This window comes from Monopterus albus, unplaced genomic scaffold (assembly GCF_001952655.1).
Source record: "Monopterus albus unplaced genomic scaffold, M_albus_1.0 scaffold31.1, whole genome shotgun sequence".
NCBI classification, from domain to species: Eukaryota; Metazoa; Chordata; class Actinopteri; order Synbranchiformes; family Synbranchidae; genus Monopterus; species Monopterus albus.
In genome coordinates, this window is record NW_018127911.1 from 633,876 (window position 1) to 659,467 (window position 25,592).

General features: G+C 40.4%; 1 protein-coding gene across 19 annotated transcripts in view; it reads left to right on the top strand.

Moving 5' to 3' along the window:
* ptprsa (protein tyrosine phosphatase receptor type Sa) overlaps positions 1-25,592 on the top strand; it is a 218,987-nt gene that overhangs the window by 103,711 nt on the left and 89,684 nt on the right. For 18 of the 19 annotated variants that reach the window (XM_020596614.1, XM_020596622.1, XM_020596620.1 and 15 more), the window contains 2 exons: positions 8,211-8,356; positions 10,433-10,574. In XM_020596614.1, the coding sequence (XP_020452270.1) occupies positions 8,211-8,356; positions 10,433-10,574 (288 nt within the window). The remainder of the gene's footprint in view (positions 1-8,210; positions 8,357-10,432; positions 10,575-25,592) is intronic. The other variant, XM_020596618.1, reaches the window with a different exon arrangement.

The window sequence follows — 25,592 nt, forward strand, 5'->3', positions numbered from 1 at the left end:
TAGATATTTAGTTTAGAACATATTACAGATTTCTACAGGTGCTGTTAGATTTAGCTAATATTTTTTTCATGTAAATTTAGTGCCCCTGTTACAAAATTAGATCTCGTAGCAGGAGTCACATTGTTGACTGAATGACAGAAACCTTGTCAGCCTGGTTCTTAATGGTCAAAGTCCTCATCTTTTCATCTTCTGAATGAACTTATATGGATGCCACTAATTGTCCAAAGAAACCAGCAATGGACTTACCAACTATTTTCTGTTTGTTCTCTCTTTTCTTGTCTGGCTCAAGTTTTTGCAGCAGTCTGCTGGTCTTTGTTGGCAGCGACTGCATATGAAAACCTCGAGACAGGACAAAGCAAGGCGGGTTTAGAGTAAAGGCTTGGTTTCCTTTGTCAGTGTTACATGACTGCCCCCCCCCCCCCCCCCCCCCCCCCCCCTTTTTTTTTTTTCCCATTCCTCCATCCCTATAGTTACACTGCCAGTCAAAGGTATGGACACACTTTCACATTTAATTAAAAGGGAAAGTGTGTCCATATTTTTGACTAGTATGCAGGTGTACAGGCTGGTAGGTCCATGACAAACAGACAGGCAGCCATAGCAGCTGGGTGGCCTGCTGAGTTGTATGGATAGCTGTTTGTTGCCTTACTGAAAATCTATACACTTTTGAGGGCCACAGTTTAACCTCAGCAACACCTCTCTGCATTACTAGTGTACTTGACTCAATTTATTACAGCTGAACAGTAAAAATGACCTTGGAGTGTAAATAAATGCCTCAGAGAAAATCATAGTTTAATGAGCAGAAAAGTTCCTCTTAGATATATTGCAACATGAAATGAAGAAATGACACAAATGAATAAAAAGTAAGCGATAAACCCTGAACCAGTTGATGTGATAAATTGTTCTGTGGGAGTGCATCTCTTGAGATCAATCAGTAAGTTAAAAAACTTATATTTTCAAGTCAAGATTATGATTATTCAGGTTTTATGCCTCTGACAGCTGTGGCCGTGTTTTTGTGTATGTCTGTCCCATTGTAACGAGCGCAATATCTCAGGAACATCTTGAAGGAATTTTTTCAAATTTGGCACAAATGTCCACTTGGACTCAAGGATGAACTGATTAGATTATGGTGGTCAGAGGTCAAAGGTGAAGGTCTTTGTGACCTCACATCCATCTCATTCTGTGACTGTGATATTATGAAAAACACCTCCTGGGGATTTCTTCAAATTTGACACAGTTGTCAACTTGGACTCGGGGACAGGGTGACTCATCTATGCAGAGTTTCAAGTGAAGATATTATGTTTCTCACCGGAAATCATTCACTAGAATTGTTCATATCAAACTAGTGATGATTTCCATTTTGACAAAAAAATCTTTTATTAAACTCCTTTAGTCTTCACTACATACAGTGTGTTATACATTGTGAGTCTGATTTATTATCATCTGCCTCCTCGTTCTCATGACATCATCTTTCCAGGCTGCCTGAGAAAGTAGAATTAGTTTGCTAATAGCCGCACCTCTAATAGTACCAATTTTTTTTTTTTTTTGCAGACATTATTGGTTAAAAAAGGTCACTGTGTTGTGAAAGATGCCTATTTGTAGCAAGATGGATAACAAGTGCTCTTCTCCTAATTCTCTTGCTTTTTGCACATCACTGAATGGTTGTGTGTCATTTTGTCTCCCACTTTGCTAATTCAGCAGATAATGGGTCCTATTTATGACCTGAGAAGCCTTTTTCCATCAATTACTCTATTAGTCATAAAGCCAGTCTCCTCCTGCCTCTAACACCCCAAATGACAACATTAAAGTACTGCAAATGGAGTCCACTCATAGTCACATACCCATCGCCCACTCTCCACCACTTTATAATCACAGTGCTGGTGTATTCTGTCTTATTAGGTCCAACAGATCCCAAGTCCAGTAGCAGGTGCTTGCTATATTAGCTAAACAAGTGTCTTGTGCACAGTGTGAGTCTGCTTTCTTTCTTTTCCTGCTAGCTGGTTGTGTGGATCTGTTCTATTCTCGGGTCCTCGTGAAGAGAGATGGGTCCCTGTTGCTGGTTATTTTAGGTCAGACCATGTCCCCCTGCCAGGCAGATAAAGATGGGTCGTGTGTGTTTATCTGGGTAGTGCTGTACCTCAGTTTGTCTGAGGGAAGCTTGGGGAATAGAGGTACACTGTCATTGAATGGACAAATGGACTCCGGAGGCAAGCTGCAATGTCCTTACAATGTCATCTCTGGAATCAAAACATTCCAGTATTTGGAAATTTTTATACAAGGTATCTTAGAGCAGTAGAAGTGTTACGGTGGCACTAGTGGGAATCAAACCCCAATGAGTCTGTGCTCTGATGAACACACAGAGAAAGAGGACAGTTCTAAACTTTCTAAACTGTGTTTTATAGTCCTGAAAAACAAAGGTTTTGAAGATTTTTTCTCTTTAAATGCAGCATGATTTTATTCCTATACAAACTGTAGAAGTGCAGCTTTTACCCAGTAGATCTAAAGATGCCTGATGGTTCAAACTGCTTATATTTTATTGTAATGCCAACAAAGCATATAGCCCATGTAAACAAACAACAAGTTTGCCAAGTTTTGTCAGTTTTAACATTATATTTTATATAATTTGATGAAGCAGGTTAGTAGTTAAAATTTTAGGAAGCAGTGGATTGAGACAAAAGAAATACCTTTGGATTTAGTTGGTTTACCAGGGACTGAAATATACTCTGAATATAATATTTTGATATTTAAAAATGCTACACACATTGCACCATTCAAGAAACAGTCTTTTAACTGGAAGTCGCACATTTGCTTCCACAACATTCAGTGTGCATTAGCTTTTGTGTCTGTGATGTAGATATGGTTTCAAGGCAATGCATGAAACACTGTGGATCATTTTATTGTTAATAATCCAATGTGGTTTATGCCATTGCTCATTATTGAGAATTTCTTAAGTAGTTTAAGCCCCGACACCACTCAACCTTTTTACCCTGCAATTACTGGCTATATGGCAAGGTTCAAAAAAGAAAGGCTCTGAGTCAACAGTAACTGGCAGCAAAAGGCTAGAGGCACACAGCTGGTAAAAAGGTTAAAAAAAAAAAGATTAATTACGCTCATCAGAGTTCACACAACCATACCCGTAGCAATTCAGTTGCACTATAACAGACAACCACAGGACCAGAGCCTAGTGGCAGGGTAGGGTTTGATAGCATGTGCATGAAAACACAAACTCATTCACACAAACAGTAGGCACACCTTCTTCTATCATACCACACCTTACTGTACACATATACAGAAACACAAAAAACATTATAGTACCCCCCACCCACCCAGACACCCACACACACAGGAAAGTGGATTACATTTTGGCACTCAGTCTGAATGAATAAAACCTGGCATCTCTGCTCTTTCTAACTGGTGTTGGGTGCAAGTTAAATAATGCTGATGATGTTTCCATACAACAGAAACACAGACCCGATCATTCATTTGACAGTTGCATATGAATGTGTCAAATATGGGCTGGATATACATTCTGTAGTCCACTGTGAGGCACATCTTCTATGTGATGGAGATTTTATATCTCTCTTTCTCACATAAACCTACACAGTTTGTTATTCTCTCTCCTTTTGCAGAGCAGCTTTTCATGTTCCACCATCTGCTTCTGTGCAGCTTGATTGTCCAGTTGTAAATATCAGTCTTTAAAGTTTAAGGCTCCATGTTCTCATGGGTTATTGAATGTTGCTTTTCACAAGCATGTTGTTTTTGGGTCCTCAAAATAAACTTGCATTTTTCATATTTTAAGGAGATAACAGGATATCATATGTAGTTGAAGGTTATTGTGCACAACAAATACCACACCATTATTTTCTAAAGACATTCAGGTTAGCATATATTGGTGAAAACCATCTACTACAGGCAGACGTAAGCAGAAGGAACGAGACCCCTCACATGATCTCTTCTAGTTCCTGGACCTCCTGTATTTGTCTCTCTTCTCCTCTTCCAGTCCCTTCTTCACCAGAGATGGGCTCTTGAGTTGCATCTGAGTCCCACATAAATACATTTCCATCTTGACTTGTAACTCACACCTAACTGACTTCTGACTTGACTCAGACTCATGAAAAATTGTGAACATTAAGAGGATTACAACCCTCTGTAATCCCTTAACCCATAACAACAAGGATTACAACCCTCTGTAATCCCTTAATGCATAACAACATGTACTGTATCTGCCAAATATTTGTCCACCAGAAAAAAAACAAAGATTGATGTTACATATACAACAAGCTGGATTTATCACATCATGGGATCCACGATGGGTTTTGTATCGTATGTTATAGCCCGCGGATACAGGGATTTCAAAATCCGTTGGGCTTAACAAAAACTGTCTCCTGTAAAGAGTGAGGGAAAAAGATAAAGGACCAGCTTATAAGGAAACCTGAAAACTAATATAATAGGTTAGTATAACAGTTGTGTTAATCTTATCTTTGTAACGTAACAGAGCTGTTCAGGGTGTTTACTGCACTCTGTGAGTGTACAAAGCAGATTTCTGGCTCATGGTTATTTGCTAATCTGAAAACCTGTTAGCATGCACGGTAGCTGTGATGCAGTGTTTCCATATCACTGCATTGCAAAATGCCAAGAGATGTTTACAAGTTTTGCACTCCCTGCCTCCACTTTGCCCAGACCATAATGGTATTTTGATTAAGTCTCCATGTTTATCTCCAGGTTCACAGAATATAATAAAAGAATAGTTAGGTCCTCTGGCAGCACGGAGTGACACAGCAGTACAGTTGAATCTTTATTTTTATTGTTCAAATGACAGATCAGATAAGTAGAAGAGAACTGTGAGCTGCAGCATTAGTTGATGGCAGCATCTGTTTAAGTGAAATACACATTTCAATTAAAGAATTAGCTTATCATCACTGTGGTGCCATTGCTATAAACCCTTATCAGTAATTCCACTAGATAAAGTTTGGAAAAGAGAAAATGCTCTTGCAATAGATAGTGACTTAAAGACTTCAGCTATGGGTTAGACTCCTATCCCAGAGCCTTCACACTGGATTCAGATGTGCATTTTATGACTAGGCAACATCTCTGTTCTTTAGTGTAATGTCAAAAACTATATAGAGCACATTATAAGACAATTCTGAATCTGTCAGGAGCAAAATTCAGCACAGACTTTTATTATCCATATCTCTCATTTGATAAAGCAAGAGAGGAAAAAGAGGCAGAAGGTGACTGTGTGGAAAGGTCAAATGGTCCAGGAGAAAACTAATCAAAGAGTGGTGGCCTTCAGCACAATCATGGCCACAGGCCTGCTCTGTGTAAATCCCTCTTCTTTCTTGACAGAGTGCATTGTAAGGGGAGGTCAAACTCAAAGGAGCTGTGTTGTGTATAGCTGATTCTGATTCTGATTATGTGCTGTGAAGTTTCAGAAGGGAAATTGAAAGTGTAAAATGCCTATTAGGGGTTCTTTTTTTGCACCAGACAAATAAAGTAGACCTATTCCTTAGAGCTAGAGAAAAGATACAGGACTTGTATCATAAATAAACTAAATTTGTCATAATTAGATTTAGAGAGATTTAGATAGAGGAAGGTCAAGTTGAGCAATGTACATGCTTCTAAGAAACCTTTCAATTCACTGGGGGTTATTTTAAAAGATGTAGAATAAGGTTTAAAAGGGACTAAAAGTATTTTGCATGATGCAAAAATCTATACACATCAGAAAGCCAGGAATCAATATTTCTTACATTAAAATGATTGTCACCAACACAGGCCTTTAATACTTATAAAAGTTAGTTTCACCCCTACCCTTTGGCTGATTTTTTTGTTTGTTTGTTTGTTTTTAAGCTCAGCATGTTGTCTGCCAATGTCCAGCCCTTTTATACTGTATGACGATTTTACTCAAACACTTTAATGTAGCAGTCAGATAAAAACATGTAAGCATTTAGCAAGAATATGCCCAGTGGAAATCACACACCCCTTGAATTTCATTACATCAAATTACCCAAGAACAAAGAAAGCAGACAAAAATCAAAGCAAGATAAGATCGGCCTCACTCATCTGCAAGTGAGCAGCTCGGGCTGCTGAAAGAAAAGGAAGCAGTTGGTTATAGCAATAATAGAGAGTTTCTAGTTAAAAGTGTGTTTTATCTTCATGTGACCATGGGCAGTATAATGAGAATATACAGTATGCTTTCTTTCTGCAATAATCCTGTATTCATAAACACCTAAGCATTTAAAATCAAGGTTAACTGTGCTGGCACCCATTCATATTTAGGGGTTAGCCAATTTAGATATATCCACTCATCCTTTAGAAAACATATTCTAAGTGGAAAAAGTTCTGTTTTGTTTTAGTAAACTTTAAAACCAGCTTTAGAGATTAACTGATCATTAACTACTAGGTGAATTAGTTTGTGTATGTTTTTGTTATATACTGTATGCATCAGAAATATTTATAGTGTTTGTTTGTGCGGGCCTCTGCTTTATTGAGACAGCACGCTCAGCCTTCTTTTCTGTCGCACACTATTTCTCGTTCCCTCATTCTCCTACCCTCGATCTTGCTTTACCACTTCATGAGTGCAGGAACTTTCCTTCATATGCATTTAGCAGTGCCTGGAGGCTAGTGCAGACCCACGGTCTCTTAAGTATTAATTTGATGTTATTCGCTGGCTGTTTGATCATCCCCACATATCTGTATGTTTCAGAGTTAAAAGGTTTCCCAGTATATTCTGTTTTTCACCATCTTTTTTTGTTTTGGTCTTGTTGTCTTGAGCCAACTACATCCAACAAAATCTCAGTACAAAGACCTTCTAGCTTTAACAAAGTAGATATTTTGACCCAAACCATGATCTTTTCCTAAACCTAAGTTGTTTTGTGCTTCAACCTAAATAAAACTTTTCTATTATGGGAGTACATCCAACCAAAATGTCTGAGGTTGCGTGAACCACATTTCGAGTGATACTCAGTTTGAAACTCTGCATTTGAGAGCTCACAGACACAGATTTGTAAGGACAGAATCAGATTTAGGAGTGTAATCCTGGCCATGTGCACTCTCATTTATGTCTCTGCACTGTCAGATTTCTCCATTGGGTTTTGTGCGAAAGTCTGTCGGTTGCAAAAGTTTAGAAAATGCACAAAAGAAGTTTTGAGCATTATTCAGTTTGCAAATCAGAATGTGAGAGGGCACAGCCATGGATTTGCAAGAACAGAATCACATTTAGTGAGGGAGGATCTCTGCTGATTCCTGAAATCATCTGTTACGCTTACAGTTCTGTCCTCCCTCACTCTCAACAACTCAAAACCCTCACAACTTGTTTTGTGTGCTTTTAAAATTTTCTGCTGGGACAGAATTTCATATAAAACCCAGTGAAGAAATCTGAGTGCAAACCCAGAAAAGAGCACACGCATGTTGCAAACTGAGTAGGGCTCAAAATGTGGTTTTTGCACCCTCAAACATTTTGGCTGGGATTCACTTCCATCTTAAAAGGGTTAATTATTTTTCAACAGTTTATAGCAGTCACCAACACCTTGACACAACATAAGCAATTAAATTCCCTGCTTCATAAGACTGAGAAGTGAAATTGAGATACTAGATGAGGAAAGGCGGTAATTTATTTCAGCCCAAGTTTGTACTGCAGCTAGTGATTCATAAAAACAACATGGCCCAGTGGTAAAGAGGCTCTCCTGTCACAGTAGAACAGCAGGTTCAATCACACGATGGTCATCAGATCTCGAGGCATTTGATGTGGGCAGGCCACCAACTATCCTTAGTGACTAATCTATCCATACAGTATACACACTATCTATCTCTCCTGTCTGTCAAGCTGTTTATTTTGTCCTTCTCCCAAACTTAAATTGGCCATCTCCCTTACTTATCCAAGTCTGCTCTGCTGCAGAACACAGTGTGTGGGTGTGTGATACAGAGTGAGAATGAGATACAGGAAGGGTTGCAAAACGAGGCTAGTGTAGGTTTGTGTGACATTGCAGAGACATGTGTCTCTGTGTGGATGAATGTGTATGCACTCAAATAGGCGTTTGGTTAATTTGTCCTTTCAGAAATGCAATTACACTTATTCAGTGCTGCCTTGAAAGGAGCAGCTTTAGCTTCAGTTGCTGCGACATCCATCTTATGGCTTGTGCTAATGTTTGTTTCTCCCTTTCTCCCTATATTTCTCTGCCTGTCTCTCTGTCCTCCCCCATCTTCCTAATTCTCAGCAGCACCGAGGTTCACTAAAGTTCCCGTTGACCAGATTGGTGTTTCAGGGGGCGTGGTGTCCTTTGTCTGCCAAGCGACGGGCGACCCCAAGCCAAGGGTTAGCTGGAACAAGAAAGGCAAGAAGGTTAACTCGCAGCGCATAGAGGTGAGTCCATAATACGCACTGCTGCTAAGTGCTGCATAGGTGCTGAGGCCAACTTTATGCCATTTAAGGCCATACATGTCACTCTACCCTAACACTACATAAAAGTATTTAAAGCTAATATCTCACAGTAAATGGTATTAGACCAGTTTTTCAACTGTTAGGATGTTTAAAAAAGAAAGGTTGTTCACCACCAATAGTTATGTAATAACCCTGTAGTTATCTTACATATGGCCTTGTTGTGACAAACATTAAACCATATAACCATACAGGATTTCATTACATTGAGCCAATACTAACATCCATAACATACAATTTGCCAAGTTTTTCAGTCAAAGCATGAAGCTCTTTATAACCTTTGTTTGCCCACCCATGTCATTACCGTCCTGCACAATATTCACTTTACAAGCATAGTCTTCTGCTGTGGTTGAGTTCCCACACAGTCTTTTTGAAAAGAGTGTTTTCATTTGCCTTTTTCACCCACCATTTTCACAGCTCTGCACATCAACTGCCAATCTTTTCATGGACTCGCTTCTCCAACCTCTGAATGATGTGCAAGTCCATCATTAGCTACGGTCACCCAGTACCGCAATGCAGAGCCCTCCCATTCCCCCAACCCTGTCCTTTTCGCACTTGACTGATTCTGCCATTGTCACATTCTTGTTTCCAGTGCTGCGTTTTTTTTGTCCTGCATGTAGCCCTGTCTGTGAACGTGTCTGTCTGTACGTTATTCATGATGTTTGTTGATCATTTCTCAGCAGGCATCCCAGATGGCTCCTCTAAAAGTCTTGATTGATGCTCAGTGTTTCTTAATTAAAAAGTTGCTTTCGATAACGATGACAGCAGTGCACAGAGATAGACAGAAACACACTGCAGCATGAACGCAGCCACGGGGCTGGGGGTGGGGGGTTAAAATGCAAAAAATGACAAGAGAGAAACAACATCTCAATGGAGGACAAAATAAAAAGCCATTCTCTTCTTCTGCATGCTAAATAGGAAACAAAGCCAAGGGCATGAAAGATCCCGCCAGAACGGACACATATCTTCCTCCATTTAGCATGAAATAAAAAAAAAAAGCAAGAAGGTTTTGAAGTAGTTCTGATTTTTTTGTTCTATCCTCTAGACAGCTGCTTTGATATTGATCACGATGCCGTGCTCTGCAGTGTTTTTAGCCTAATTAGCAGCTTAGCCCTGAGACGTGCAGCAGTAGAGCAGCAGGGCTGCTGAAGACTTGTTCGTGTATCTCAAAGTCATGCTTTGCTTAGAGATTTCAGCACCAAACTCTTTGTTGAGATGATGTAAGCTCCTCTGAGGAGGGATAGATAATTGGAAGAACAGGTTTGCTGTGAGACTGATAGACAGGTTGGCCATCTTGTCTAGTACTTCATCCATCCAAAATTAGAGTAAAAGTAGAGTCATTATTTCAAAAGTGTCACCATTTCAATTCTAGCCATTTACACGAGGCTCAATTTCTTGTTTCAGTATATATGGCTCTTGATGTATTGGTTTTCAGGGAACTCAAACCTGTAGTTTTTTCATATGCTGGTATGTGGACAGCTTCTCTCAAAACGCCACACTGTCACACGCACTGACATCACTTTTAGTCATTATTTCATTGCAGCAAGATTTAAAATAATGCCTAACATCGAGTGCTCCATGTTGCAAGTTAGTAACAAGACACAGACGTCATGAGTTATGTGTCGCTATTCAGCAGCTCACACCAGTCCAACACGATCAAGATGCAGAAGATCATGTGTTTTACGGTGCAGTGGAAACACAACCGTGCTGACTCGAGAGCAGCTCAGCATGGTTCCACCATGCAGCTCAGCTTGGCAGAGCTGTCCCGTGCTGATAGGGAAAAACACCATTAGTAACATTATTTGTTAAACAATCAAACTAACAAATTAAACTCATCAAACTCATCTTTGTATCCCTGAAAAAAAAAAAGCGTTGGCTCTGGTACTTCATTGTAGTACTTACCTTGAGTACTGTAGGCTCCTTAAGTTACAAACAGGTAGTATTTCTGTTTCTGTTATAGTTTCACATCTGTCTAACCTAACTCTATTCCTTACCCCACAGACCATTGAGTTCGATGAGGGTGCCGGCGCCGTACTCAGAATCCAGCCTCTCCGAGCGCCACGTGATGAGAACATCTACGAATGTGTGGCTGAGAACAGCGAGGGCGAGATCACTGTGAATGCCAAGCTGTCCATCATCCGAGGTGAGTCTTGCATTATGAAGCAATGAGCAGAGAGGTAACAACAAGATCAATCTTTAGAGTGGATATCTGTGAGGTCCTCATGGTTATTTATTTATTTTTTTTATGATGACACCTTGCCTTGGAGTTTATTTTAACTGTATTTGCCAGAAAGTGAGGGTTGTACTTTGAAGTCTTTTTTTTGCTTGGTATTTCTGTTCTATTATTTTTTTCTAATAAACCATTCTGATGTTAGCTGTGAGAGCTGATTAGTTGGGTTAGTCTGGATGTTACAACAATCCTTTATCATCATGTAGTTAGCAAAATGTAGAATTTAGTCATTTTTATATGACCATATGATTGTCTATTTTATCTCGCATGATTATGCAAACTTTTCTTCAAATTTCATGTTATTAGAATTTGTCATATTCTAAACATTTAAAGAGTTTTATTGGTAAAGACCTGACATCTGTAAAAGCTTTTATTTGAATAGCTAAGTAATCAGTGTTACATAGATAATCACTAGACAAGCAAAATTTATACATGTCAAAAAATTGAATATTACTTAATAAGGCTTTTGTCCAGATACATGTCATAGCCTCAAATAAACTTGTATTCATTTGCGACAGATGGGCAGTGTGAAGGCTGTTGTCACGGAGCCATCAGTTTGATGCCACTAATCAGCTGTCCATTCATATAAGAGCAGAACCTCTATTTGCCCATTATGGAAACCTATAGGATCCCTGAAAGGAAAAGACTGAGCGGTCGACCATGGAACAGCTAGGACACAGCAACCTACAAGATGTGTAGATGAAATCTGTGCTAGCTGAACTTTGTGGACCTTTACTGATTGGCTTCTATAGGTACCAGTGTAGTTTCAGCAAAGATATTAAACCATTTGTTTAGCTCTAGCGTAGAGGTCATGAGGACAGTATCATAGGCAAGCAAGCGTGTGGTTACACTGGCTTTCTTCTTTCTCATTCTACTTGTCTCTGTCTGCCTCACAAACATAGACACACACACACACACACACACAGCTTCTTCGCACTTCTCTTCTGTTCTCTCCTGCCACCATCTGCCATGTTTCCAGGGCTGGATGAAGCTGAGCTTTTGCTGGCTGGCAGTACAAAAGCAAGGCCTTTGTGGCTGTCAGATCCATAGAAAAGGTGGTGGGGTGTTGGACCAGAGATTGGTAGCCTGGCCCAGTGTCCTGGGTTGGTTATTGTTAGCATCAGCCCCCCATCTTGGAAGCATGTTGTTGGGTTCTAGAGGGGTGTGAGTGCCCATCTAAATGTGATATATGTTTTAATAGGTGGTACTGATGCTTTAACATTTCAAGTATGTTCACATCTGTGACAGTTTTACTCATCCTGTTGCCTGGAGTGATGTGCATTGAGTGAGCAGGTAGCAGCTTCATGCTGTACCTTAGGACATTTGCTAGACACAATGGCTGCTCAGCTGAGACTCCATTTATAGGATAGAATCTGTCATTTCCCAGACACTTGAATTCAATACACCCTGTATGACATTTTGTGTAGCATTTTATATACCATTACAGGACCTAGTAGGCATCAGATTTTCTTCCTGTATCATTAGGTTAATGCTCAAAACACTTGGATTCATTTATGTGGTTTTTTTTTAAAGAATTCATTTTATTCATATTCAGAACCCAATTTATTTATGGCATATTGTGAAAATTAAGTCCAGAGGCTCCTTTACAAAGAAACACTGACAGCTTGAAAACAGGAACAAGCAATGTGTTCAGGTGTGTGTGGATATGGCTGTGTGAAAGAGCACATTGCAAATTTGGGGCAAGTCACAGGAATAGACAGAAAATGTCAAGTTACTAAAAGCAACTCAACTAGATTTTCTATTGACAGCAGAGGAAGACAGCAGCTTTCCTGCCTAGGCAATACCCAGCACTGAAGGAGGGTTGAGAGTGTGATGATGGGGGTGAAGGTGCAAGATTAGTGGCAAGGGCTCAACATTGGTAGGGACATCCCCTTACCAATGAAAATTCCCCCAAATTATAAAAAAACATATTTTTCCTAACTAAGGGTTGTAGTATAACCAGTAGCAGTAACCATTGATTGTGAAGTAATTTTGGTAACATTACACTGGGTAAGAGTAAAGTTATTGAATATTTCTGAGGTAGGCCTATCTTTTTTCAGTGCTGCACTTTGTAGATGGTCCCTGCTTGTTGTCTACATTACTACAAAGCAAAAGAGGGGCCATTAGCATTTTAGCAACATTTATTATACAGACTTGTACAGGTCTCTAGTTCTTAAGTACTCTGTTTTATCTCTATTTATCTCATTTCAATGAACATTGCTTTGTTGGCTGCCTTGTTTACTGTCTGTTTATACTGCTTTTTCTGTATTGTTTGCACTGTTTGTTGATGTTAATACTGCTGTTTTGTTATATTACACAGCCTTATGCTGGTTTACTGTTTTGCACATTGAGAGCCGATGTACCAGATTCAAATTCCTCGTGTGTCCGTCACACCTGGCCAATAAAGCTGATTCTGATTCTGATTTTGATATTGATCCAGAAGCTTGGAATCTGTGAACATCTTTCCAACTTTACTGCCATTATAGCAAACCGTTGTCAGCTCACTAATCGACAGCTGCCGCCTCCTCTGTGTCCCTATGTCCATATGCAAAACTACGTGATTAGCAGTGGAGGAGTAGAACAGTATGTTATGTCTTGTTTTTCCATTTTTAATGAGGTTGAGGCCTCTGCACTAATCATCCCTTACTGTTAGGAAGCAGACAGAAAGATATAGCAAGAAAATGCAGAATTTGACTGCAGAGAAATGGAATTTAATTAAAAGAAAACAGAAATATAGGGATAGATAAAGGTGAGTGGAGTGAAGTGAAAATGGTTAGAGGATGAAAAATAGAATGAGGGTGAATTAGAGGAGTGGAAGCAAGTAGAGATGGAAGTGGTACAAACTGTAGAAACAAACAGGAAAAATGGGGAAAACAAGTTGGACAAAGATTAAGGAAGATAGCAGGGGGTGATGCGGACAATTGGCAATGTAGAACAGATGAGGAAGACACTAGGCGAACATGGCTTGTTGGAACATTTGCAAAGGATTATGGGATATGGGACAAGGCACAAGGGACAGAGTCGCAGTAAACAGAGAGGTTGTGGTCTGGGATCTAAAGAGAGAAAATAGGTCGCCACGATGGGTGACTTGGCCAGAAGCCGTGGCACACATTTGCAAGAAAATACAGCTGCAAGCACACACATAGAATAACGTACATTTAAACAAGCATGTATGGTTATACATCAGTGTAACGTTTGCATGGATACAGACTTGCTAACAAAAGGTCATGAAACCCACTGAACACATAAATGACCAGGAATACTGTAACAGTAGCCCCCTACCCATATGGACTTTACACACAGTGACTGTTCAGCATACATATACACACAGTGTGCAGTATACTTTTTATATCATACTGTTAGAAGGACAGGACATAAAGTGTGTGCATTGGTGGCAAAGGCAGGGTACATTTAGCATCAGCTGTGACACCTCCTTGGCTGTTGCTCCACTGCTTCTCCTGAATACCTAACATGGGTCTGGATCCACTAAGACTTGCACTCGGTCCTCGGGGAGTCCTCGGGGAGGCACTGACACGGATATGAAACACTCTTGAGATCTGCCACAGGTTGCAGCAGTTTGCTCTTGGTCAAAACTGCTGCAATCATTCGCTCTGAGATTACAGCAAATAGATTCTCTCCTGAGGCACCCCAAGGAACAACAACTGTGACCAATGATATTTGGCCTAGTATTGTTTTGTTTTGCTTTTTTATGTTGAAAAAGTTGTAACTATGACATGTTTTTATCCGTCTTTGGAGAACCCATCGAACAGATCGTAGCAGAGATGCTCTCGAGTAAGAAATAGCCATGTTGGTTGAGTTAAACCTCAGTGATGAAGCCATGAAGTAAAATTCAAGAACTGTAACCTCTGATAGAAGAATGCACAGCACTCAGATCTAACCCTATATTTGAGTGCTTGCCATAAGACACCAGACCTACCCATGACCTTTGTGCATACGTACACAGTATGATACTCATATCCTGCTTTTTTCCTTTGCCATTTCTAACCAGGTGCAACCAATCAAACGTACTCTTCTGTCTGCCATCAGTAATTTTGTTTTTTTGTTAAATACATTTTGTTCACCTTGTTTGTACAAGTGCCAGTTTTAAACTCTTACTGAATGCAGATTCGGGTATGTTCCATTTCATTTGCTCCACCCATCTCTTTCAGAGCAGACTGTGCTGGTCACAATTTGGAGTGTACCCACTCTTACCCAGAGTGCAGTAGAGCACAATGTGCCTACTGTTTGATCAGGCTGTCTGCTAATTGGCTTCTTTCTTGTGAAGGAGCCAGGTAATGGTGAATTTCACTAGATCCTGATGCATACACACTTGGTGCACAGAATAAGCCCAGGAAATTCGATGTACCTTTTTAACTAAAGGAGTGTTAAGGAACATTAAATCTTAGGGTGGGTGCAGACAAAGGCACAATGATGATGAGTAGAAAGTGGGCAGCTGCAAGAGGGAAGGAGAGCTAGAGTGAAAGTTAAAGAAAGGGACCAAACCACCTCTCAGCCAATAGTGATTCAAGACACTCTATTCCCTACCCTCACCCTTGCTTTCTGTGCTTCATCTATCCTTTTCTGTCACTCACAGTATTTCTGTCATGGCGTCCTAACCTACCTCCTCTCTCTCTCGGACAGTTGTTCTGTCTCTCATCCTGTTTCCACCAGTCTTATTTCTATAAATTTCAGTGGGTTGTATGTGTGAGAGGGAAAGTGAAGCCTGTTAGTGGACAGTGACAAGTGGATGGCGATAATTTACTTGGAGTATGTGTGTAATACAACCATTTTCCATCACATTATAAGAATTCAAGTACTAATTCAGATACATGAATGTAGTCTGGGCTCGAGTACATGCAGTTAATTGTCTCTGTAAAGCGAGACCAAATCACAGAACAAAAGAGCATGCTATTGTGTATTCTAATTTGTTGCATGACAACTTTATTGCAAAATATTTTTATTAAATATGAAAAGTCTTTTGCGATACTGAAAAGGAATATGTTGATTTATGATTAAATTTGATATTGGAATGGGAGTTGAGGCAAAGATAGAGGGGGCTGTACATGTGTGTGCAGGAGAGACAGGGAGAAAAAGTAAGAGAAAGATGGAGCCAGCAACCAGGCAGGCGGCTACCACCCTGTAATGAGACAGTGAAGAATATGCTTGGCAGTATCAGCAGCAGATCTGGCTGGTCTTCTTCTTCCTGTCCGTGTGCTTCTGAGGTGACCTTTACCCTCTTCTACTAGTTTTCAAAACCTATAGTGAGAGTAGGAAAGATAGGAGGAAAAAAATGTAGCATAGAGTGGCAGGAATGTGAGATAGAAAGCAACCGGGTTGAAAGGGCGATATCCTGGAATAAAGAAAAGAATGGAGAAGAAATAGCAAAATGTGCATTACTTATTTTACTTTTGTTACACAAGACAATGCACACTATTTTACTAGACAGCAAAGGAGACATGTTGCATACTTGCACCCATGATGCAAAAAGCTAAAGTGCTTATTTGCATATTGACTTCATGTGTTCTGCTGGTATACCTTCCACAATTTCCAATCATATCTACTAGCCAGCACAGCTTTTTTTAACCTGCCATTTGGATGAGAGTGGCCACAACATGACATGTATGTCTGAGATTAAAACTGCAAAGACTAAAGGCATCACTATCCTAACAGAGCCCAGACACTCATGTGAAGTCCATACTGAGCTAATACCATACTCTCTGTTGTTTTTGCCAACTGCTTTAGCTCTAGCTTGTTCCAGACAAGCAAGTCAATTCTCATTCCAGTAAATAATACATTTGTTTAGTGCTGTTAAGATTCACATGCATTGGCGCAGGTTACCTGCTCACTCTGAACCAATTTTTGCATGAGGCACCTGTTATCAGCAAGACAGTAAAGGCATTTTTTCCCCTGTGGTTGCCTTTTAGCTCTTACATTTTGGAGAATTACTTGTGCAGCACATTTCTTGTTTTGTTCTGTGATGGTGCTCATGAGGTGCTGCATTTTTTTGTGTTGGGATTCTCTAGATGTATAGTGGAGGGTGTGCTTGGCACAAACAACACCTCAATAAGCGAATGTTCACCACGTGGATGGCCCTTTTGCCCCTGATCTCTTATTGAAGGCTTAAGAAGCTTTTGTGTTTTTCCACAGATAATTTCCCTTTTCTGCTCTTCAGTGACTCCAGCACTTCCGTTCTGCTCTCCACAAGAAATTTCTCTACCCACCTTTCACCTTTTCCTCCCCTTGCCTCACTTCTTACACTACCTCCATGTTGGAATTTCTATGCCTGCCAGACTCTTTCCAGTCATCTATATTTGTCTCTCTGTCTTTCTCTTCAGTTCCTTCCAGAGGAAATTCACACAGATGAGAGTTTACGATCTCTGAATCCTTTGAACTTCAGAACCTGTAATGCAGTAATCGTGTGTGATTGGAGGATAAAGAAGTGGGACACAAGTTGAGTGGGCGCAAGCAAGATAAAGGAGGAGGAGGTAGAGAGAAAAGGGGTGGCACTGATGAGGGATGGCTGACTGCTGATCCCTTGCTATCAATTTCATATAATTCCTGCTCAAGTAGAGCGACCCTGGCCAGCCTGGACATCTGGCTGCAGTGAATTTAAAACACTGGGGTAGAGTAAAAAGCAGGGGAAAAGTGGAGATGAAGAGACAAGGAAATGGAGAGAAAGTGGGAACGCAAAAGATGAGTTAGGGTCTGGCAGGGTTTATTACTGGCCAGGAAGTTTAGATAAATGCATCCTTTGTCACAGCAATAAGTTGGTCAGGAGATTAAATTGAAAGATCAGTGTCTCTGAGACACTTACACAATGATAAGCCTTCACTGGTTTGACTGTCCCAGTGATTCAACCAGTGGCAGGAGCTGCCCTTACATCTCTTCCCATATTTGGTCATTTGCGTTTTCTGTTCCTAAATGAGAAATTGATAGTGGCTGTTTTCTTTGAAACCAGTATCGTTAGAACTTGAAATCTGTAGACTGAAATTTGTAGTTGGAATTCCTGTATCTGGTTCATGGTGAAAGCTACCTTCCTTCATGTCATTACATTTCATTCCATTTGATTTTGTTGGATAACTGAGTAAGTAACTGCAGATTTGCAGAGAACTGAGGTAAATCAGTTCTCTGCAAATCTGCAGTTACTGCTGGTCAGATTATCTGTACATGCACACCAGCATATTAATGTGCAATTTGACAATGAGTCCAGATGGACATGGTATTTACTCACCCACGGTGGTTTCTCATGAATTTGACAAATCAATATGACAGAAATACCATTAACTAATTATAACAATCGCATTATGAAATAGTGCACATTTTACAATGTAAAAGTAACATGTGGAATCCAATAAAACAACATTCAGTAGTCAGTAATAATGTACAGAAATCAAATCACCTATGCTCACCTATAGAAGGACAGCACTATTTTGCTCCTCACCTAAGCACAGAATGAGAGTTGAGGGATATAAGTGATTCCTTTGGAAATGTGTAAGTAATGACCCTCGGAGTGTCTCAACTCATGCATAAAGAAGAGCAAAGGGTTATGTCCTGGACCATAAGCTTCATGCATATACATGAGCCATCCGCCCAAGTGACTGCAGTCGTACAACACAGAGGTCATGCTGTGGGCCCTGTGGGATTGGCAGAGTTGATAAGACTTAAAGTCCTGCATGTCATGCGTACGCCATCTGTGGTTAAGAGTTGAATGGGACATTTACCAGCATGTTAGTATTTCCTCTGTGAACGCTGAGGATACACCTCTGTTAAGACTGAGTAAAAAGAACATATATGCCTCTAAATGTGTAAGCAAGCTATACAAGACAATGCATAATCAAAAACAAATATTCAAATCTTCTAAAACCCAAGATTTTATTATATGAAAATTGTTAGATCATTGCAGTGCAGTTCAGTGAGATGTCAAGTGTACTTAAGAAACAGCTAGAAAACAAGAGTGTGAAGGAAATAGCAGTCAGAGACAGGCCAGTCGGAAGATGCTATCCAGGACTTTTTCCTGATTACAAAGCTTGTGCCCTGGAACAAAGCCCAGATCCAACTGGATTCAACGGCAGCTGTTCATAGTTAAAGAACATCGTGATTCTTGGCCCTTGGAGGGCAATGCAACATCCAACATGTTGTGTTTGATCCTCTGTCCTCCTCCTCTGCCTACAAACCTGTGTTCCCAAATTTTCTGTCTCATCTTTCCACTGAAATACATGGATTTCAGTTTAACAACATCTCTGTGTGAAGAGGGGTGTCATTAGGTTGTTACAGCTGAAGGGGAAATTGTTTTCTTTTCACTAGGCATTCCACTATAAGTGTTTTTCCTTTTTCATTTTTATTTTCATAGGTTCTTTTTAGTGACAGAGGAGAGAGTGACCATTCACCAGTGTTTTTGTTAAATGCTGCTTTACAGCAAGAAATGATGATGAAATTGCAGCTGAGGTCTTCTGCCCACTTTTTCTCCTAAGGATTCTGCTTGTTACCCATCCTCACTTATCAGTATTCTACCCAAGACCTCTTGCTCATGTCAGGTTTTTAAATGCCTTATTTATTCACTCTAAATGGCCTCGCCCTGGTGATGGCCCGCATCCTCTGTGACCCTTATTGCCATATCTGCTTGTCCTCTCTAGATCTTGTTGTGATATTAAGCAATTACTAGGCAGTTAGCTCACTGGTTATGCCATGTCCAGCCACCACATATTCATAGTTGTTGTACCGCTCACCAAAGGTGCTTCCATACTTGCATTTCAGTAAGCTAATGGCCCACCAAGATAATGACATCTCCAGACATCCACCTCCCTTTATACTTTTGCAATAACTGTCGGTCTTTGTTTTGAGGTTTTGGTAATTGCTTGGATTAAATTAGTTGCTTTGGCAGGGATGGCACAGTCCAGCAGCTCAGGCCTGTAACTCCATTGTTTTTATGGTCTCTGGATGCTTTGGCAGTGCCTATAGTTCTGATTTTCACACAGACATAAACGCTGCTCATACATAGATCCTGCAACACTGCAACTATCTGCGTAAAACATGTTTTGGTATTTAGTTTGTGTGGGAAAATATATCACATATGATAATACCATTCTTAATAGATCTGGGGGTTATTAAGCACAGAGTCAGTGCTGCTGAAAAATGGTGGTGATTTGGAAAATAAATGAGTATTCTCAGTTATCACACAGGCTGTTAAAATATTAGAAATTATTTTGTAGCTGAACAAGTGTTTATGGTTCCAACTTGATTGCCAAACATACTGTATGTGGCATGCTGTGTCCCAGTGAGATGTCAGTGCATCCCCCAGTGTGCTTTGTCATCAATGTCATCATTAATTACAGTATAGGTGACATAAAAATATACTGCCTAGTTAAGTCAGCTGACAGGATCTTATATAGCTCTTATGTTTTCCACACAATGCAGAGAGTAATATTTTAAGAGAAAATGTCTTTACAATATGTTTAAGTCTTTTGTGCCAGATTCAGACTGTATCTGTTAATATGGTTGATTTAAATTAATACTTAAAAAAATGTTAATTGGTCCTTAGCAGGCAAATTTTCAGGTCAATGGTCATCACTGTTGATGACAACATGTTAATTTGCAGGAGTGGCAAAGTCCATGCAACAAAAGAGCTAAGCATGCTATTACTCACAACGTGTTTCAGCCTGCTTTATTTGAAGGCTTTGAGTAAATGTGTTGAATTATCTACAGCTCTCGTGTCTCTAATAATTAAACTGCAGAAGAAGTCCACATTTTAAAAGGCTTGTACAGAAGCTCTTGCCGCTCACACTGTGTGGTAAACTGATGTCAGGTTTCAGGGAGCCCACTGTGCCTCCACACACAGTCCCACCTTTCCAAACACATGTACATACACACTGACAGAGAGACATGCACAGTCAGAGTCACCTCCACTAAACCAGACCTGACTGGTTGATGTTTCTCTACGGTGAAGCACTTCCTTTAATGGCCCCAGCCACATCGCCTGTCTCCCCTGGAGTTCGCCTGTCTTACCCCAGACACTTCAGGAGCCTGACAAGAAGGAGAAAGAAAGGGAGGGAACTCGATAAACTTCCAAGGGCTAAGATGGCTAAACAGATTTTTTCCTCCTTTTTTTTTTGCACAGTCCAGCTCTTCAGAGGCAGGGGGTTGCTGGAGCTGCCTTATTACTCCTCTCTCATCTGTGTTGTGTCTATCATGGTGGCTGACCACGTCAAGGAAACAGCCTGTATTGTATGCTTTTCTTTTAAATACTGGAAGAGTAAACATGGGTATGACAAAGACAGCAAGTCATTACTGTACCCTGTTAGAGTTATTAAAAAAGGATTCTGCATTAGGATTGGATGAAAATGTGTTCATGCACTTTCAGCACAGCTTCCTTCTGTTCATGAGTTTTAATGAAGATAACATGTTGTTATAAGCCTATTCTTGATTCAAGAAATTATGAGGAAGTAAAGGCAATTTGAGCTTTGATCACAGTGCTTTAAAATGGACACGACTTACTATATTCCTCTACTTTTCTGCGTAGTTTATCACACACAGTCCAAAGACATGCCACTGAGGTTGACTGGTGACTAGGCCCTAGGAGTGAGTGTGTGTGGCTTTTTAAGAATAAGGACACTTCGACACGTGGACTGCAGGCACCAAGATCCGAACCTCCAACCCTTCAGTTGGGAGACGACTGCTCTACCCACTGAACCTGTTTAGGATAATAATCACCTTTATTTGGCCAAGTATGTTACACACAATTTGTTTCCAGTACCAACTCAACCGATGGCTCTAAACATCAAGGGCAACTTGGGGGTGTGTTTTGCCCAGTGACACATCAACACATCTCTCTACTTGTGTCTGAAATACCAGGGCGAGGCCTGCAGTGCCAAAAGTCACTGATTGGTCAAATACCATGCAGCATGTTACGCACAGCATTCATTTTTAACACCCCACTATCGACCTTCGCGGTTTTGATATGCTGATTTGTTCCTGAGGCCTCCGTCCTGCTTTGGAAATCAAATCAGAATGTGCTCAAAAGACTTTTACCCCAGGGAATGTTCTTGGACATTAGTTCCTGGGAACAAAAAATACAAGCAACGTTCCAGTGGAAATGCACCTTCTTTCACTCTCTCTCCTTTTAGTTTTTACTTCTCTGTCTCTCTGTTTTTTCATCCAGTATTTCAGATGGTTTCTTTTGGGTTGTATTTTTGTAGATTCGGAGGTAAATGTTGCCCTTGGTGGCTAGATGTACAAGTGTGGAGAATACCAATAGGATGTCTTTGCAGGGACAGAGCAGGGGGGTTGAGGTTGAGTGCTGGCTGTATCATAACCATTATTCAGCTGAGATGGCTATCCAGAGAGGGCTATATGTGCTGGGCCAGAGACACACTGATTAGATTACCCCTGTGTTGCTATTCTTCTCTGTCCCTGGATATTTCTGTCTCACTGTTCCCCTGTCTTCCTTTGTATATTTTTCAAGCAATTCACCATGGGTTTTATTAGTTATAGAATTCTGGCAATATCATGGAAAGCTGCAAAACAGGGAAAGTACAACAATGTCTCAAATTTGGGTTGGTTGTAAGATGTACATTTGGCTATATACATCATTAAAAATGATCACCAGCAAATCAACCAAAGACAAAGCTGCCAAGTGAAACAGGCTGGTGTACTGTTCAGTTTACACTTGGCGTCTCATATTCTTTTCAGCCGGTAAAGACTAAGCAAATGCTGAAAAACAAAACAAAACAAAACCCCTTTTACAACATAAAGAATACAAGTCTATGGTCCTGAGAGAACTTTGTCTTAGGAGACATGTACTTGCTTCTTATATGGTCACTGGAATGAAAACCTTTTAGTCTCTAATATGTGGTTCACATTTGTGGTGAACCTTGAAGACTCAATCATTACTGTGGTAGCTCAGGAACTGTGGAGCCTGTGCTGACTATATTTGTACAGGGGCTTTAAGCACTGAGTGCTTGAAACTTGTACATATGGCTCTGAAGTGAAAAGACATTTTTATACATAATTTCAAATCTGGTAAACATATTAAATACTGCTTTTGCCATTACAGTATATACATAGTGTACACAGACCATTCTTGCACACAGGCATTATAGAAAATAGGCTTCCCACTACTCCAGTTCTACATACACCAGCTATACTACACAACCTCTACACAACCAACTATCACAACCCTCTTAGCACGGGCATATTTTTCTAGTATCTGGCCTGGCAATTTGATGTGAACAGTTGTTGGCTTTAGTGAATGTGTAGAGCAAATGAAACTGCATTGTATAGAGTCTGAGCAGCAGGGTCTGGCCTTTAGTTAAACTCCTCTTTATTCAGACTACATGTACAGTATGTTATCATTATTCTTCACCCTCTTCCACTGTGTTTACCATCCTCCCTGTCTCCATAGCTTTTAATCTTAACCTTTGTTTCCCTTTCCCTCTCTCTCTCTGCTCTTCCTTTCTCTTGCCCTGTCTCACTCGCTCTCTCTTCTCCAGCAGTCCCTTTGTAGCATTAATGCACAGACCTGCTTAAAGCTTGTGTCTCTATGCCGTGGCACTGGGTAATCAGTTAACCTGATTATGCTGCTGATGAAATTAAATCATTTCAGTAAGTGAAAATAATAATATGACTAATAGGTGCGGGGGAAGCTGGAGCGTCCCACGGCATTTGCTGCAGTCCTAGCCAGTTGGGTTTTGCCTCCCTTTTTCTCTGTTACTGTAGCTCTCCCTACTCTGTGCGATAATTGATGGGTCTAAACAAGCAGCCCTGAAGCCACGATGTCAGTGATATTTTGACCTCCGATCAAACCAACTGACATTTGAAGTGTAGTAATATAAAGATTCATATGCAGTATAATATCCTGAGCAGTTCTCAGGATTAATACCGTCAGACTTAGTGGTTAATTTGACCTGGGTAGCTTATTATAAAGTGTAAAGTGATAATACGCCATTGCATTGTATGTGCAGCAGATGGCGAATGCCATGCGATCATGCTGCTACTGTATATAGTGAGAACAGCAGAGCAGTTCCAAAGTTATATACTTGACATTTTCACCAGGATCACTCATTTATCACTATAATGTATGTTCTCACTGCTCTGGAAAAATTGAAAGTGCATGCTAATAGTTGATTTTTAAAGCTCATTTGTTTAGAGCTGTAACACAGCTTTTAATATACCGGACTTAGATTAGTTAAAAAAGAGCTGTAACACAGCTTTTAATATACCAGACTTAGATTACGGTAGTTAAAAAAATAACAAAACAAAGCAAAACATGGTTTTGTAGCAGTGAATCGCTAGAAATGAGATTAGTCAGGAGAGCTAACTGAGTCTAAAGGCTGGACCTTTAAAGAGGGTCGCACTTAGCATGATAGAAGCCAGAATGCAACAGCAGGCCTGATTCGGCAGATTAACAGCCAGGCAGTGGCTAGGCTAATCAGAGGCTGATTAAAGGCTTAGCACCTGTCACTTGTATAATGATGTTAAATGGCAAAGTGAAATTAAAGACCGTTATGGATAATGATGGCATTCAAGCCAGCACAAATAAGCCAAAGAGAATCTAGATAAAGCAAACTAGAGGAGGCTTAGCCCTGGAACCATCCTTCTGATGCCAGCTATTGTGTGGTGTGGACAGTGTACTGAGCTGCTGCAGTAATAATGCGAGGTTACTGTTTTGTTTTTTGCATGACATGAAAGTCTGTTCTAATTAACAGTTCTGATGAGTAGTTTCCAAAGTATGCTTGTCTTGTGAGAAACAATGCATTATTCATAGCTGATTTTGTGTGTGTGTTCATTTGAAAATTCTTGGCACAAGGCAAGGTGTAATTGCAACATGTCTCTCATAGCTTTGCAGCATGGTGATTGTTGGCTGCTCCTGGTGGAAGAAAAATGGCAAAGTTGTCAATGACCAACAGTGCACACATGCCGATTGTATTTGGCCTGTGACGCTTTGTCATCACAGAGAACCCCCAGTGCACATCATAGATATATGATTGCCACAACATTATGGGGGACTGGCCCTTTGGGAATTCTCAGATACTGTCAGCCTGTGCCATTGATTGCCTTCTTCCCTTCGCAGTAAGGCTGGCTAACCCTGAAGTAACAATCCCTCACTGAGTGATCTGTTTATTTTTGCATGGGCAGTTTATCGACACAGTCTGTAAAACTTCAAGGGGACAGATGGTATCAGACTTTATTTCCAGGGAAGTAAGTAACCAGCATACATGCCATTTATTAAGGACAGGCTGTAATGATAGCATCATCTCTCCATGAATCCATCATCTCTGCTTCTTGTTTACTGCTGTTTTGGTCAGTATGTTTATTTGCCCACTATTTTCTGCTCTCCCTTGCTCCTTTAGAGAGATTCCCTTTGTCACTTGCCTAATTTCATTTGTTTCAAATCCACCTAATCAGTGTATGTTTTCAGCTTCATTACTGTAGTCTGCGTAGGCTTCTGTCTACTGTTTTCATAATGTGATGCGAGGCACAGATAGGCCTCAGCAACATCAAATACATCAGATAACACTCATACAGTAGAGCAAGCCAGACCTACCCTTTGCAGATACTCTTGTCCAGCAGACAGTGCTAGCTAGAGGGGTACAAAAGTGCAGCACATTTCAAGCATTTATACATAGATCATTGATGACACACAGAAGAAGGATTTTGTGAGAACATAATGCCCTGTCTTGTCCAGAAGTTTTTAAAGTGAAATGTAGGCTTGCCATTGCTTTTCTGAGCTTCAGGGGAGCCTGGTATAAAGAGATTATACAGGGGTGATGATTAATAATCCATGGAGAGGATACGGCACAGAGCCTAAAACAGTGTAAATGGCTGTACTTCTTTGAACCTGGCATTGAAATATTCATTGTCCTCAGCTGATGTCAGCCTTAGTTAGAGGTAACCTGTCTGGACCCTATGATTCTTCCCTCTGTTCTCAATATTCAA